The 15582-nt window shown below is 40.5% G+C and overlaps 1 protein-coding gene across 1 annotated transcript; it reads left to right on the forward strand.

Annotated features, from left to right (window-relative positions):
- Positions 1 to 690: 690 nt before the first annotated feature.
- Positions 691 to 6963, forward strand: Slitrk5 (SLIT and NTRK like family member 5). The gene is made up of 2 exons (XM_034636492.2): positions 691 to 757; positions 4076 to 6963. Exons 1-2 carry the CDS (start codon positions 691 to 693, stop codon positions 6961 to 6963), a joined length of 2955 nt encoding a protein of 984 aa, XP_034492383.2.
- Positions 6964 to 15582: the final 8619 nt, after the last annotated feature.

Raw genomic sequence — 15582 nt, forward strand, 5'->3', positions numbered from 1 at the left:
CTCCTATTACGCACATGGTCCAAGACTCCGCGGTCTCCCACGAATGTGACATCCAAGGGGTGCTCCGGCTGCGCCGCGGGAGCCAAGGGACGCCTTCACCCTCGGCTGCCATCTATCGGTCACTTAGCGCTCGCTTCGCCCCGGGCCCATCATGTCTGCTGCAGCTTGGCTCGCACCAGCGGCGCGACAATAAACAAGTGCACCGGACGGGGCCCTGCACCCGCTACGGAGCAGATGTCTCAGAGACCCGGACGATGCTTACCGCGTTGCCACCTCCTCAACGCCCGGAACAGAAGACGCGACTTTCTCTGAGTTTTTAGAACCGCCAGGCTGCCAGGACACGCCACAGGCGTAGAACAACGCTGTTCCTGCCCCTCAGACCCCCCAAAGGATGTCGGAGATAAAGAGTTCCAAATAATGACGATCGTGCGCCGCATCTGGGGAAGGGATAGAGAAAAAACCCTGCAAACACCGGGAGCGATGAAACAGCCGAGAGGATGCTGGAGCCGTTCAAATACTAATTAGGGGCCGGGGCGGCTGCGGGATCGGCTCTCAGGGACAGCGGCGGCGGGATCTCAGCTCGGTGGTCGCCTCGCCGGGGGCGGAGGACGGCTTTGGAGCCGCAGCCGCCGCCGCCGCTGCCAGACCAACCGAGGGGCCAGTACCACCTTCTTTCGCCCCCTCACTACCATGTACAGTGTGCGCTGCAAGAAGAAGGCGGGCTATGCATGCACACCCTCGAACCCCTCTCTCTCTGGCTCTTCCCCGGGCGTGCGCCACTGACCAGAGGGAAATGTGGTGAAGACCGCGAGGAGAGAGCCGAGGGGGGAGGGGAGGGCCGGCCGGCGCGAACCCAGGCCCGAGGGTGCGAAGAGCCAGAGGTAGCTGGAGGGGGCGGCGGCCACTGCTGGGTCGGAGAAAGTTGCCCCCCATGCAGATGGGAACTGTAAGTACCCACCTGGGGGGGAGTGCGGCGAAGGGTGCCTGGGACCCCGCGATCGCGCTGTAGCGCGGATGGGAATGAGTGTGAGAATGAGCGTGAGTGTGAGCTAGTGCGAGCGCTCGGCGAGGCTGACCGTCACATTGGCGGGGCCGGCAGTGCAAAGCAGCCTTCTCTGCGCCCCCCTCCTCCTTCTCCGCGCCTCCCCTCCCAACAGCTCCCCTCCCCGCCCCGCCCGGCTCCTGCTCCCAGCCCCTACCGCGAGGCGCCTCTCCAGCCCGTCCTTCGCCGCCCCCTCCCCCGCTCTTCCCATCCCACCGCTCGAGATCTCCCCCCATTATCCCCCCCCCAACCCCGCTGCCCGTTCCGACCGCCGCGGAGAGCGCTGGGGAGAGCCTTTTGGGGAGCCCCGGAACCCGCGGTCGCCACCGCGGCGGCGGCCCGGGGCTGCCGGCGTCCGGCCACCTCTTTCCTCCAGCGGCTCGGACTGCACTGAAAACTGCCTTCTCTTTCTGCCTGGGCTTTAGCAAAACCGTGCACACCCCAAAGAGGTATTTTGTTAAGGGTAGCTATGATGAGTGGGCCCTGGAGATGTGAGACGGGGTAAGTCTGTCATTTACTTTGCAAAAGAGGCTTGCGTCTGTGTGTGTGTGTGTGTGTGTGTGTGAGTGTGTGTATGTGTGTGTGTGTATAGCGGGATGGCTTTCTTTCCTTCTACTCCCTCCCCTTTTTCCTCCCTTTACCCTTCCTTCGCTTTGGGGCGGGGTGGGGGAGGGGGAGCCTCGCGTCCTGGAACTCCCGGTGTTTCTGCCTGGGCGACGGTTCCAGCAGCTGTGCCCGGAGCCTCGGGTCCGGCCTGGGTGCTGGGCTCCAGCCCGAGCGGCTCCATGCTGCTTAATGCAGGGATGTGCTAGGTGGTGATCCAGCGTCTAAATTCTTTGGGAGAGAACAAATACGGTACCCCCGCCCCCGCCTTCCAAAAAATTTTTGATCCTCGGAGGATGTGCCGCGCACCCTGGAAATTACAGCGATGGTGCGTTTCCCAGTCGGAATGTCAGCCTTCCCCGGCTCATTCAACTTTATTTTCTCAAATTTTCTGTCTCCTTTGATGGCAATGGGGAGAGGAAAGGGAGTGGAGCGAGAGGAAGCTCTTCGACCCTTGCTAACCAGAACTGAATTAAAGTTGTAAACGCTCGAGTTTAATACTGGCTGGACACAATTTGCTATGGGCTTTCTGATCGGGAAGGAGGTGAATGGGGGCGGGGAAGCGGAGGGAGGGAGGGGGAGGGGACACAACCCAGCTGAATGGATGTGCAGATTTGATCCAGCGGAGAACCGAAATTTCAAGGTAAACGTTTTGCTTTCATGGGGGTGCTTTAAGCTGGGAGACGTTTGCCATTGTGATGGGAGGTCGGGAATACTAGCGATTTTTTTTTTTAACACTGTGATCCCGATTCGTCTCGACACGTCTGAGTGGCCAAACGTGAATGATTCACAGGCACACTTGCACATGTGCGTGTGAATGCAGGCGCTTTTAATATCGCGGACTGGAGTCGACTTGGAGATCAAGAGAGAGGTCTCTAAGCTTGAACCTGTGCGTCAGAAACATCTTGGCTTAGTTTTGGTTAGGAGTCGACACCAGACTTAAGTGGTGAGGCAAAAGCAATGTTGACTAGAGAAAAGGCATCGGTTCCCAGAGCCCAACGTTTCTATCAAATGCCTAGACCCCCCCCCCCCACTCCGCCGCCGCCGCCCCCGCCAAACCCCACCGCTTGGCTAACCGAGGCAACACGCACTCACACTCACTCCATTTATGTCCTCCCTTTAAGAGTGTTGCTGTAGAACAGAAGTAGGAAGTCGAAGGAAGCATTCAAGGGGACAAAAAGAAAGAAAAGGGGGAGGGGGTTGGATTGATTCCTAAGGGAGATGAAATCTCGGGTATTAGAGCACTGAGCTATGTCACTTGCTTTTCTCCCTTCCACCTCTCTATTTTGCCTCTTGATGAACCCCAGAGTCCCATTCCTGAGGGAGGGTATATTGCAAATGTAATAAGCAACTCCAAAGATGGAGATGTTAGCGAGATGGTAGTTCATTCCAAATCTTGCTAATTCAGTAGGGTTAGTATTGCATACCGTGGCAAACAGATGCGGAGCCCGAGGTAAGGGAGGCTTTGTCGTTGGTCCCTGGTTTACTTTTAGCTGATTCCGGGTAAGCGGTAGGAATGTCCTCTTTAAACTCAAGGTATTCAGAGGTGTTCTGAGATTGCGGATGCCTTCGCTGAGTTCTTTGTAATCCATCGTGCACAACTATTTCAGTGGCTTAAATATGCGGTTTGGTAGCGTTGCTGACAGGATCAATGAGGAGAAGTGGTCGCAGGGCGCTCTCAGGGAAGCGCTGCAAAGTGGCACTGTGCATGCAATTAGGACGCTGATGTGCTTAATAGCGTGGTAGTGAAGTCCACCATCAAAGCGAATGCGCTCCCTTTTTTCTCCATACTTAGAGCTCTAGAAGACAATTGGTGATTTAAGAGCTTCTTCTGTCTCCTTTTGATGCATTATCTTGCATTCTTTTTGCCTATGAAAAGTATTATTTAGCTTTCCACCTTGGCATTTCTTGCTGTGGTTTAAAATAGTCCAAGAATTGTGAGTCCTTGCTTTTCTGTGAAAATGGGAGACCTACATGGTGAACTGTTAACCGAAGGGATTCTGAAAGAAAAAGAGGAAGGTGGGGGGTGCTCCATATAGGTGAGGAGGGGAACCTTGTAAAATGATGCTTCTTTTCTCTTAAATTAGAACCACAAAACTGAACTGACAGCCATTTTATGTATATTTATGGGTTGATTTTGTAAAGGGGGAAGTACAGAAGAACACTAAAAAGGGACTTTGCCCTCATCTTGTGCAGTACTTCTGTGATATACTCATTAGAAAAATGAAATGAACCTTTAAATCAAAATGAATATCAATTTTTAATATAGTCTGCTGAATTTCATTGTTCCAATAGGGCGGGGGTGGGAGTTGACTTTCCTATCCCCTCTTGTATTTCCCAGAAATAGTATCAGGGAAGAGAGACTTTCTGATTAAGCTCTTAATTTTTTGTCATATTCTGTTGTTTCCTTGTTTCCTCTCTCCCTTGCAGGAGGTAAAATGCACACTTGCTGCCCCCCAGTAACTTTGGAACAGGACCTCCACAGAAAAATGCATAGCTGGATGCTGCAGACTCTAGCGTTTGCTGTAACATCTCTCGTCCTTTCATGTGCAGAAACCATCGATTATTATGGGGAAATCTGTGACAATGCATGTCCTTGTGAGGAAAAGGACGGCATTTTAACTGTGAGCTGTGAAAACCGGGGAATCATCAGTCTCTCTGAAATTAGCCCTCCCCGTTTCCCAATCTATCACCTCTTGTTGTCTGGAAACCTTTTGAATCGTCTCTACCCCAATGAGTTTGTCAATTACACTGGGGCTTCAATTTTGCATCTGGGTAGCAATGTTATCCAAGATATTGAGACTGGGGCTTTCCATGGGCTTCGTGGTTTGAGGAGATTGCATCTGAACAATAATAAACTGGAACTTCTTAGAGATGATACCTTTCTTGGCTTGGAGAACCTGGAATACCTACAAGTCGATTACAATTACATCAGCGTCATTGAACCCAATGCTTTTGGGAAACTGCATTTGTTGCAGGTGCTTATCCTCAATGACAATCTTTTGTCAAGTTTACCTAACAATCTTTTCCGTTTTGTGCCCTTAACGCACTTGGACCTGCGGGGAAACCGGCTGAAACTTTTGCCCTATGTGGGGTTGTTGCAGCACATGGATAAAGTTGTGGAGTTACAGCTGGAGGAAAACCCCTGGAATTGCTCCTGTGAGCTGATCTCTCTCAAGGATTGGTTGGACAGCATCTCCTACTCAGCCCTGGTGGGGGATGTGGTTTGTGAGACCCCCTTCCGCTTACATGGCAGGGATTTGGACGAGGTATCCAAGCAGGAACTTTGCCCAAGGAAACTTATTTCGGACTATGAGATGAGGCCTCAGACGCCTTTGAGCACCACGGGGTATTTACACACCACCCCGGCCTCAGTAAATTCCGTGGCTACTTCTTCCTCTGCTGTTTACAAACCTCCCTTGAAGCCCCCTAAGGGAACCCGCCAACCCAACAAGCCCAGAGTGCGCCCCACCTCTAGGCAGCCCTCTAAGGACTTGGGCTACAGTAACTATGGCCCCAGCATCGCCTACCAGACCAAATCCCCGGTGCCTTTGGAGTGTCCCACTGCGTGCACTTGCAACCTTCAGATTTCAGATCTGGGCCTAAATGTAAACTGCCAGGAGCGCAAGATCGAGAGTATTGCTGAGCTGCAGCCCAAGCCCTACAATCCGAAGAAAATGTATCTGACAGAGAACTACATCGCTGCTGTGAGCAGGACAGACTTCCTGGAGGCCACCGGACTGGACCTCCTGCACCTGGGTAACAACCGTATCTCAATGATCCAAGACAGCGCCTTTAGGGATCTCAGCAACCTGAGACGCCTCTACCTGAATGGCAACCGGATAGAGAGACTGAGCCCAGAATTATTTTATGGCCTGCAGAGTCTTCAGTATCTCTTCCTCCAATACAATCTCATAAGGGAGATTCAATCTGGGACTTTCGATCCAGTCCCAAACCTCCAGCTGCTATTCCTGAATAACAACCTTCTGCAGGCCATGCCCTCAGGCGTCTTCTCTGGCCTGACCCTTCTCAGGCTCAACCTGAGGAGTAACCACTTCACGTCCTTGCCGGTAAGTGGAGTTTTGGACCAGTTGAAGTCACTCATCCAAATCGACTTGCATGACAACCCTTGGGATTGTACCTGCGAGGTGGTGGGCATGAAGCTGTGGGTTGAGCAGCTAAAAGTGGGCGTTCTAGTAGACGAAGTGATCTGTAAGGCTCCCAAGAAATTCGCAGAGACAGACATGCGCTCCATTAAGTCAGAGCTGCTGTGCCCAGACTATTCGGATGTGGTGGTTTCCACACCCACACCTTCCTCTATCCAAGTACCAGTGAGGACCAGCGCCGTGACCCCTGCGGTCCGGTTGAACAGCACTGGGGCCCCGGCGGGCTTGGGTGCCGGCGGAGGTGCATCTTCCGTGCCCTTATCGGTGTTGATCCTCAGTCTTCTGCTGGTTTTCATAATGTCCGTCTTCGTGGCCGCGGGGCTCTTTGTGCTGGTCATGAAGCGCAGGAAGAAGAACCAGAGCGACCACACCAGCACCAACAACTCCGACGTGAGCTCCTTCAACATGCAGTACAGTGTATATGGTGGCGGCGGTGGCGGCCCAGGCGGCCACCCACACGCGCACGTGCACCATCGTGGGCCGGCTCTGCCCAAGGTGAAGACGCCCGCGGGCCACGTGTATGAATATATCCCCCATCCATTGGGCCACATGTGTAAAAACCCAATTTACCGTTCTCGAGAAGGCAACTCCGTGGAGGATTACAAAGACCTGCACGAGCTCAAGGTCACCTACAGCAGCAACCACCACCTGCAGCAGCAGCAGCCTCCGCCGCCGCCGCCGCCGCAGCCCCAGCAGCAGCCCCCGCCGCAGCTGCAGCTGCAGCCAGGGGAGGAGGAGAGGCGGGAAAGTCACCACTTGCGGAGCCCCGCCTACAGCGTCAGCACCATTGAGCCCCGGGAGGACCTACTGTCGCCGGTGCAGGACGCCGACCGCTTTTACAGGGGCATTTTAGAACCAGAAAAACACTGCTCCTCCACCCCCGCCGGCAACAGCCTCCCGGAATACCCCAAGTTCCCATGCAGCCCCGCTGCTTACACTTTCTCCCCCAACTATGACCTGAGACGCCCCCATCAGTATTTGCACCCGGGGGCAGGGGACAGCAGGCTGCGAGAACCGGTGCTCTACAGCCCCCCGAGTGCTGTCTTTGTAGAACCCAACCGGAACGAATATCTGGAGTTAAAAGCAAAACTAAACGTTGAACCGGACTACCTCGAAGTGCTGGAAAAACAGACCACATTTAGCCAGTTCTAAAAGCAAAGAAACTCCCTTGGAGCTTTTGCATTTAAAACAAACAAGCAAGTAGACACACAAGGTGAACACATTTGATTAATTGTGTTGTTTCAACGTTTAGGGTGAAGTGCCTTGGCACGGGATTCTCAGCTTCGGAGGAAGATTCAGAAAGGGTGTGCAATTTCCTTTACATTTTACACGTGGGAAACGTTTGTGTAAACTGGGCACATCACTTTCTCTTCTTGTGTGTGGGGTGGAGGAGAGGAGAAGGGCTTTATGGAGGGCAGTTTGCTGCGAGGGTGACTTATGTTAAAGGTCGCAGTTTTTTAGTGGTTGGAAGTGCTAAGAATGGTGGAAGATGACAGCCCATAGATCCTACTATTCCTCTTTTGCTCCCTCACTCCTCCCTTTCTCCCCCTTTAAGCCATGGGTGGGTCTAAATGGCTTTGGTGGAGAGACTAGCACACCCCAACTTTAATAGAAAGTTTGTTCTCTCTATTCTTCTCCCTCCCTTTCCACCACCCTTCTTATTCCTTTCCTTTGTTTTTAAAGGATGTGTTTGTATGCATTCTGGACATTTGAATTGAAAAACAAAATATTGTGATCTAGAAAAGGATCACTATAGATGTGGACAAATCATTAAAATTACAGAGCTATATGATCCATAATTGATTAGTCAAAATAACTTATTGATGAAATATACAAATATTTTATTGTAGCACCTATTTTTATATGCACATTTAGCATTCCTCTTTCCTTCACTATTTAGCCTATGATTTTCACAGAGGTATCGCATTGTATCAGGAACTGCATTACCAAGACTGAAGTGATATCAGGAAGGCATTTTAAATCATTCAAAATGTGGAGCACTTAATGGCAAAAATCTTTAAAAGCCAATGCAGCCACCCAATTGGACCTGTAATTTTTTAAAGCTGATTATATCCCATTGTATAAAAGAAAAAAAAATAGGGCAATTAATTGGGCCGTTCAAGAGAATTTTGTGCAAGTTTTTGGTTTCATTAGAGAAGATTTAAAAATATTTTTATTAGTGAACCAAAACGATGTATTGATTTGACTACTATTGTAGCCGATTTTCGATTGTTTAACCAAACCCAGTTGCATTTGTACAGATCCACATGTACTGGCACCTCAGAAGACCAAATGATGGACTGTACAAGTATCTATACAATGTCTTTATCCCTCTGGGCAGCAAGCAATGATGATAATGAAGAACAGGATCTCTGTAAGATGGGGCTATTGTTGTTAAAGTCTCATATGTATCCCAGCACATGTAATTTTTTAAATAGTTTCTGAATAAACACTTGATAACTATGTCAAATATGAGGGATTGAAGTAATGCTTACTTGAGGTGCAAAAGACCTAGCTATGTGTGATTGGTGGAATCTCCAATATTAACAATTTAAGAAATAGTTGCTAAACTTCATTCATAACAGAAATTCCCATAATTATGTTTCAAATATATATGTATGTATATACATATATGTGTATATATACTCGTGTATATATATATATGTGTGTGTATATATATGACTTTGTTGGTTCAGGGAAGTATGTTCTTCAGAATGTGTCAGTTAATATGTTTATTAATGACATTTCAATTGTATATGCTGTTTCCTCACTGAGTATTCAACTAATACATGGAACATGGTAAGTAGTATACTATATTTTCATTTTTCTCAATATCATGTATGTCATCATATCAATATTATTTATTCAATTTACAATTTTCTATAATTTCCATATATTAACTTAATGTAAACTGTCTTCAACAGTTATGATCGATACTCTATCTAAAGTTGATTAATGCCCTGAATGTTCAAGATGTTATTGGGTATAAGCTGTTCACCTCTAAGTAAGGTTTGCTGGTGATTTTCATTAGTTTAATGACAAGAAATGTTTGACTTAATCTGAAACTTTAAAAGCCCTGTGTATCATTTCTTTGAGTGGATCTCCCCATAACCTCACCTGGAATATGTGCAATATCAAGGGCTGTTCATGAACTTCACCTTTAAGGAACAATTGCCATGGCATTCTGCCACAAAGAGGCAGCATTCACCCATGAGTAAATTGACAGTAACTACTTGAATTCAGATGGAACAGGTGGTAAGTTTCCTTGAAGGATTAAAAATAAATGTAATGCTACTTTGACCAAGTACAGTAAACTATCCATATTCTTTGCAACATTTTTCCTTCCAATTTTTTAAGGGGAAAAGAATAAGCTTAATAATGCCATGATATTATCTTGAAAAAAAATGTATCTCTTACTCTTCATCTACCTCCTCTATATAAAATATGAGATTAGAAAAGAAGAAACAAATAGTAACATTTGAGTACATATCTGGGATTGTTACTAATTTTTCCTCACAATGGGAATTATTTTTCCTTTTAAAAATGTATCATTTCCTCAACATTATTATATATAAATATGAACGTGTTTTATAAATTCTAAAATATCAGTACAAATGTAACTAGACTTTATTTCTTAATTGATATATAAAATGATAAGGTAAGATTTACACAAAGCTAAAGATGTATTTATGGAAAATATAAGTAATTTCCAAAGAAAGTTCATTAATGTATTTTTCAATGATTTATAAACTTTTATTTTTAAAATCAGTACAATTCCATATCATCTTTCCAAATATTCTCTTTAGGAGTTTTGTTCCTCTTTATTCTTCCTAAGGTACCCAACATGTTTTAAAGTTGAAATATAACATTACATGATTTACTAACTGAATAACAGAGGTTACTTTCAATTTTTATATTTTCCCAAATGTATAAGGGGGATAAACATAAATTCATGGTGGATGAAAAAAAAATTTCCTGTCAGAGTCATGAAACTGTATTAAATGAATCATGAAATTGTACAAAATGAAAAATTAATTATTTTAAACTAAGTAAATAGACTGGTTATATCACTGGTACATTACTAGATTAAGGAACCCAACAAAATCTCTCCATATAAATTTGGGTAATTATTGTGGTATTTCAGGCATCAATTAAAATTCAAATATGAACTATACTTATTCTTTGTGCTTTCTCTATTTAATATGTTGCATAATCATATGTAAACATAGTTCCAGGTAGATATTATGAAGCATCATTTTATCTCTGTATGATTATTGTGTGGCTATTTAAATTATCTCAGATAAATTAAATATATTTAATGTAGATGAAGATAATTTGTATACCTATATAAAAATGATTTACATTGTTTATTTAAGTTATGAGTTACACAACTTCAGCAAAAATATCATAATTGGAGCACATGCTTTGTAAGATTATGATCTTCACACATGTAAGTGGAAAATTTTGGCAACTGAGCTGCATACTGAAGTCAGTTTCTTACCATTGTTCCCTTCACCCCAGTAGGGAAATTAAACTATATAGAACATCTACGTAAAAAGTGAGAAAAGTTACCTAATCTAAGACTGCAGATTCTCAATTTATATATGTGCTATGCTAGTTACTAGAATGTATTGTTGTAAAATTATTTAAATTAATGTGTATAATTCCCTTTCCCCACTCTATTATTTCTGATTCTTTCTGTACATCTCTGCCCTGATTCTCTTTCTGTACGTCTCTTCCCTCCCTCTTTCCTTCTCTTTTCTTTCATTATTTTTCAGTAGGGCAAGAGAAAGAGTGAGAATAGTTCACTCCTTGTTTGAAATGCCAAAGACTGGCTATTTAATTTCAAGGGCTCAGTGGATTGTTCCCAAAGTCACATGACTCCAAATTAATGAAAATAAACCAGACACAAGTATGCTTTCAATTCTGATGGAAATACACTCATTGCATTTTTCAGATGACTCCAAACTAAGATATTTGCAGGCATGGCAAAATTTTAAAGAATAAATTTTACACCAAAGGACAAGAAAAAAAATGAATAGATTTAACCCCCCCAAACCAGGCACATTTAATTAATTGACATTCAAAGGGAATAAAATGTTATGACAGTGGTAACTAAACTGTTATTGAAATGACTGTTTAACTTATGGTTAACATTCCCAAACCCCTTGGTTTGCAGATATTAGTCATGTGCCTAAAAACAATCTAACATCGATATATAAATAAACCTTATATTTATTAATATTTGATTTGATAGGGTACAGTTTATCATTAATTTTAAATCAATGTAGTGCCTTTTTATAACTTTAATACCCATGCATATTTCCATGAGTTTATATAACCTACATATATCATACAAAAGCAGATGGATTATAAGAATTACCACATATGCAATTTTCATCCAGGGTTTGTTATATGTATTAATATTTCTAAGACTTTCTCATTCATACTTTCATGTTTCATGCTTCAGGAATGTTAGCATGGGGGAAAGAAGAGTGGTGCAGTATTTTTGAAACAATTAAGCATTTATTTTTCTGTTTTCAGCAGACCACTTGGCTAAAAGACACAAGCCAGATATATCTCATGGAACTGTACGAGTATCTGTACCCAGTAAAAAATTTTTGTATACATTTTTTTTAAGAACTACATTTAAGGTTAATTAAGCTTGAGTCATTTCAGTTATTTTCTATGAAATACTTTTGTAGATCAGAATATAAATATTTTATAGAAAACTGATGTAATGCAAATATGAAATAATTTGGCATTTATATTGTCTCTTGTAAAAATGTGGTGGTATATTGCATAATGCAAAATGTGTTATACATTTTTACTAAATAGTAGGAAACTTATTTCATAGGAAAAGTAACACAAAAATATGTTGATTGGATATCTTCCAATTACTTCTTTGAAATTAGCTATCTCAATCAGTAAACATGAATGAATATTATATGTGTCTATAAAACAAATATCTACCTGTTAAAATTCACATGTATTTCTAAAAGTTGAAGTTTTATGAACCAGTATTTGATATTGGTCTGTTATGATTCTGGTATCATGTTATGATAATTGTAACTAAACTGTTGTCAAAGTAACTCTTTAATGGATTAATTAATTTTTTTGGGGGGGGGTTGTAGCTTAACAAATGAAGAGATGAAAATTTTGGCTTCTTCTTGAATGTTCAATAATACCCTGGTGTACTTTGGACAAGCTCATTTTCATAGCATTCTTTTTAAGAAGTTTTTTTTACATATCACCATACAAGTTCAACTCAAATTTAATTGTTATATTTTAATACTGAGCCATAGTTACATTCATATATATAGGTAGGAAAATGCTTTTAACTTTAGTGTGCATATTTTAGATTTTTACTTATAAATCAGTGATAATTTATCATGTTTTCAACTAAAATACTTTTGAAAGAATCTTATTTTGCTGTTCATTTAAAAACAAAACTTAATATGATATGTTGAATCCAAAATCAGTGTATATTTCAGTTGGTTTGGAGTCTATTTATATATAATACAAAAGGTAGTAATAAAACCAATTTAATTAATTAGCAAATTTCTTTGTCAGAAGCCATAATACCTTAACCAGCATGCTTCAATGAGAAGTTCACTGGAGTCATGCAGACTAAATTTTTAAATATAAAATATAAAGATCAAAATATGAAAATTAATACTTTATCAATTAATATACCTACAATAATATATATATATAAATTACCTACACAAAAATTATACCTATCTTAAACTATACCTATAGAAAATCTTGAAGTCCCAAATCAAAAGGGTGATTCTCTTGTGAAAAATTAATAATAATGGAAAATTTATAGCTATAATATTTACTTAAATCTGAGCTTTAATATGTTCTTTAAATCTCCACTTTAAATACAAAGTTTATAGCCATGTTTTCTTTATATCATTGAATTTTCCCCTTCCTGCAGTTCTCCTAAAACATACATATACACATATTGTTTTTATATTTTTGTTTGTTTAGCATTTAAGAATTGAATATTAAAATGCATAGTTATGGACAAGCATTGTTAAATTGCAATTATTTTTTTCATTCAAAGAGTATCCCTCAATTTTATAATATCCCCCAGTTTTTAAAGCTGATGAATAGAATTTTCATATAGGTGCCTCCAAATGATAACACAGAAATTACTTATATATTTCAGGGAATATTCAAAAACATTCACCATACAGTCATTAAAATCCATTAAACCACTATAATGATCTTTTCATTATCAGTGATTCTTAAAGATGTTCAATTCTTGGATGAAAATTTTTTATCTTCCTAGAATTTTTTTAAATACTAAAGATAAATATTGAGTATTCAGATTAATAATTTAATATATCTCTTCCAAAATTAACAAAATTTTACATACGGAAAACCATTGACAAAATGTCTCTGTACATTTTTAAAAATTGCTATTTCCAGTGGCTTGTATAGTCTTGGACTTTCAGTGACTCTATCTTCCTTTAATAATTTTTATCAGGGAATATATTTTTTGAATAGCATGTACTTGGGTCATCTTGGCCCATTATGGCTTTTAGCTTACACTCTTCATTTAAAAGCTCTTTGTATAAGGCATACTGAAATGATCTCTATTATTATGTGTAATTCTTGCAACTCAAATCATTCCCTCAAAAAATTTTATTTGAAAAAAAAAGTTGGTGTAGTTCTTCAATTAATAAATTTACATGAATTTTAAGAGTAACTTCAGTCAAATTAATGGCATATCCTCATAAGTGTTAAATTTAAAAAAAAATAATTACATTATTCCTAATGTAACATTGAAGTTAGGATGTAAACAGGACTTCATGTGAGCGAAGAGGTATGGATTTAAAATGCAACTTCTGACTTGTCACTCACAAATAACCATTTTAAATACAACACATCTACAAAAGAAAAGTTGTCAATTTCTTTGTTACCCTGTTTAAAATAACACTGATTAACTGAGTGGCTCATATAGTTTACAAAATGCCATCCTTGTGTGCTTTTAAACATTAATGAAGTGCTTGACAATTGATGACCCAGAGTTAACTCCTGAAAAATCTGTTTTCATTTTTTCAGAGCAGGTTTACTTCCTTATTTTAGATATAGTTGACTGTGTTTAGGCTGGATGAGCACCTTGGTATTTTCTTAACCTCACAACTTCATTTGAGCATTGGAGCTTCCGAGTGTGTTCAAATAAATTTTGTCCCTCTAATATTAAAAATTATGCATCGGAATCATAAATTTTCAGGTCTTGCTCTATGGAAACTTGGATTTTATCAATGCTTTATATGTAATATATGAGGTAGCAGATTTTATGTAGATTTATAAAGAAATCAAAATTAAATATAAAGATCAGAATGAATATTTTTATTTTAAAAGGGGAATTGATTTAGTATGTATTACTGTTCTGTTAGAAATACAAATGTCTTAATGTTAACGATTTACCATTTCAGGAGTCTCCCACAGATAAGATGACTGACATTTAGGTGATTTTACCAAATGCACTGTCTCCTGGACAGGGGCCTGGACCTCATAAGGGAACCAAAAACAGTAACTTAAGAAGTACACTTGGAAAATTATAATTGCAGTTTACACTAGAAACTTTTCCCAAAATGTCTAGCACTGATGTACCTGTGGTGAAACTCAATTCAATGAAAATATGTCAAACATCATGTGAGAAACAATTCTAGGCTGGAAGGTATAACTTGAAAAGTATTATTCTATAGAATTAGGACCAAAAAATGTTTTTAAGGGATGATACAGAATTGCCAAGACTTTTTTCAATGTATTTGAATAGACTACTTGGTGGAAGAAATGTATTTTGCCATATTGCTGAATTTTTCATGATTTTTTTTCTAAATGGTGTATATATATATTCCATATTTTTGTTTTATTTTATTTTTTTCACTTTTCTGAGACTGAAGAATGACATACACTGTAAAAAAAATTGAATTTTATAATTTGCCTCAAAATGTTAATTAGCTTTGTTACATAAATATACTATTAGTAAGATATTTGTTTTTACTATTGATTTGATCCAGTTATCACGCAATCTTTATTTTTTCCTTCACTGAAAATGAAATATGTTGTGTGTGAAATAATGAAAGAGTAGCAAGAAATTATTTGCTGTTATTTTATATCATGGTAGCCAGTGGCTAAAAGATAAAACCATGGTCCTAGGATTCTGAATTGTGTTTCTTTTTCACCATAGATTGATGGTGTGACCTTTGACAACTTTGGGTTTCAGCAGTAATTCTGTCCTGCTAAAATGAATACAATGAACTCAGTTTATGAAGATCAGAAAGAAATTTGTATTGCAAGTTTTCTCTACTGGGTGTTTCTCAATTGTGACCCTAAAATTAGCAACATGGTAATTAATTATCATTGTGGTTTATGCTATGCAACTACAAAAATCAAATTATATCTTTCAAATTAAAACCTCTTTTGTGGGTATAATATTTGTAAAATATTAGTTTCAAAGGTATCTTTAAAATTTTCCTTAACAATTTAACAACATTAAATGGTCACTTGTAGACAATTGCTTATAAATTTAAACTTCCCACAAAGGAAGTTTTTACACATTCTTACCATTTGAAATGACATGATTGAGCTTTCAGTGTATTTTTATAAACACGTGATCATTATTTATTCTTCTAAAATTTTAGAATACTTTCCAAATTAGGCAAAATTTGTGTTTTTTTCACATATGCTTATTGTATTTGCATTTAATAGATTTCGGAATTATGTCTGATATGATTTTTATTTTTCTTG

The sequence above is a fragment of the Marmota flaviventris genome, chromosome 4 (assembly GCF_047511675.1).
Source record: "Marmota flaviventris isolate mMarFla1 chromosome 4, mMarFla1.hap1, whole genome shotgun sequence".
NCBI lineage: Eukaryota > Metazoa > Chordata > Mammalia > Rodentia > Sciuridae > Marmota > Marmota flaviventris.

What these genes read in the sequence shown, in the direction of transcription:
- Slitrk5 (XM_034636492.2), top strand. Translation starts at nt 691, where the DNA reads ATGTACAGTGTGCGCTGCAAGAAGAAGGCGGGCTATGCATGCACACCC. An exon ending in CTCGAACCCCTCTCTCTCTG is followed by an intron (nt 758 to 4,075) that starts GCTCTTCCCCGG and finishes TCTCCCTTGCAG; the next exon opens with GAGGTAAAATGCACACTTGC.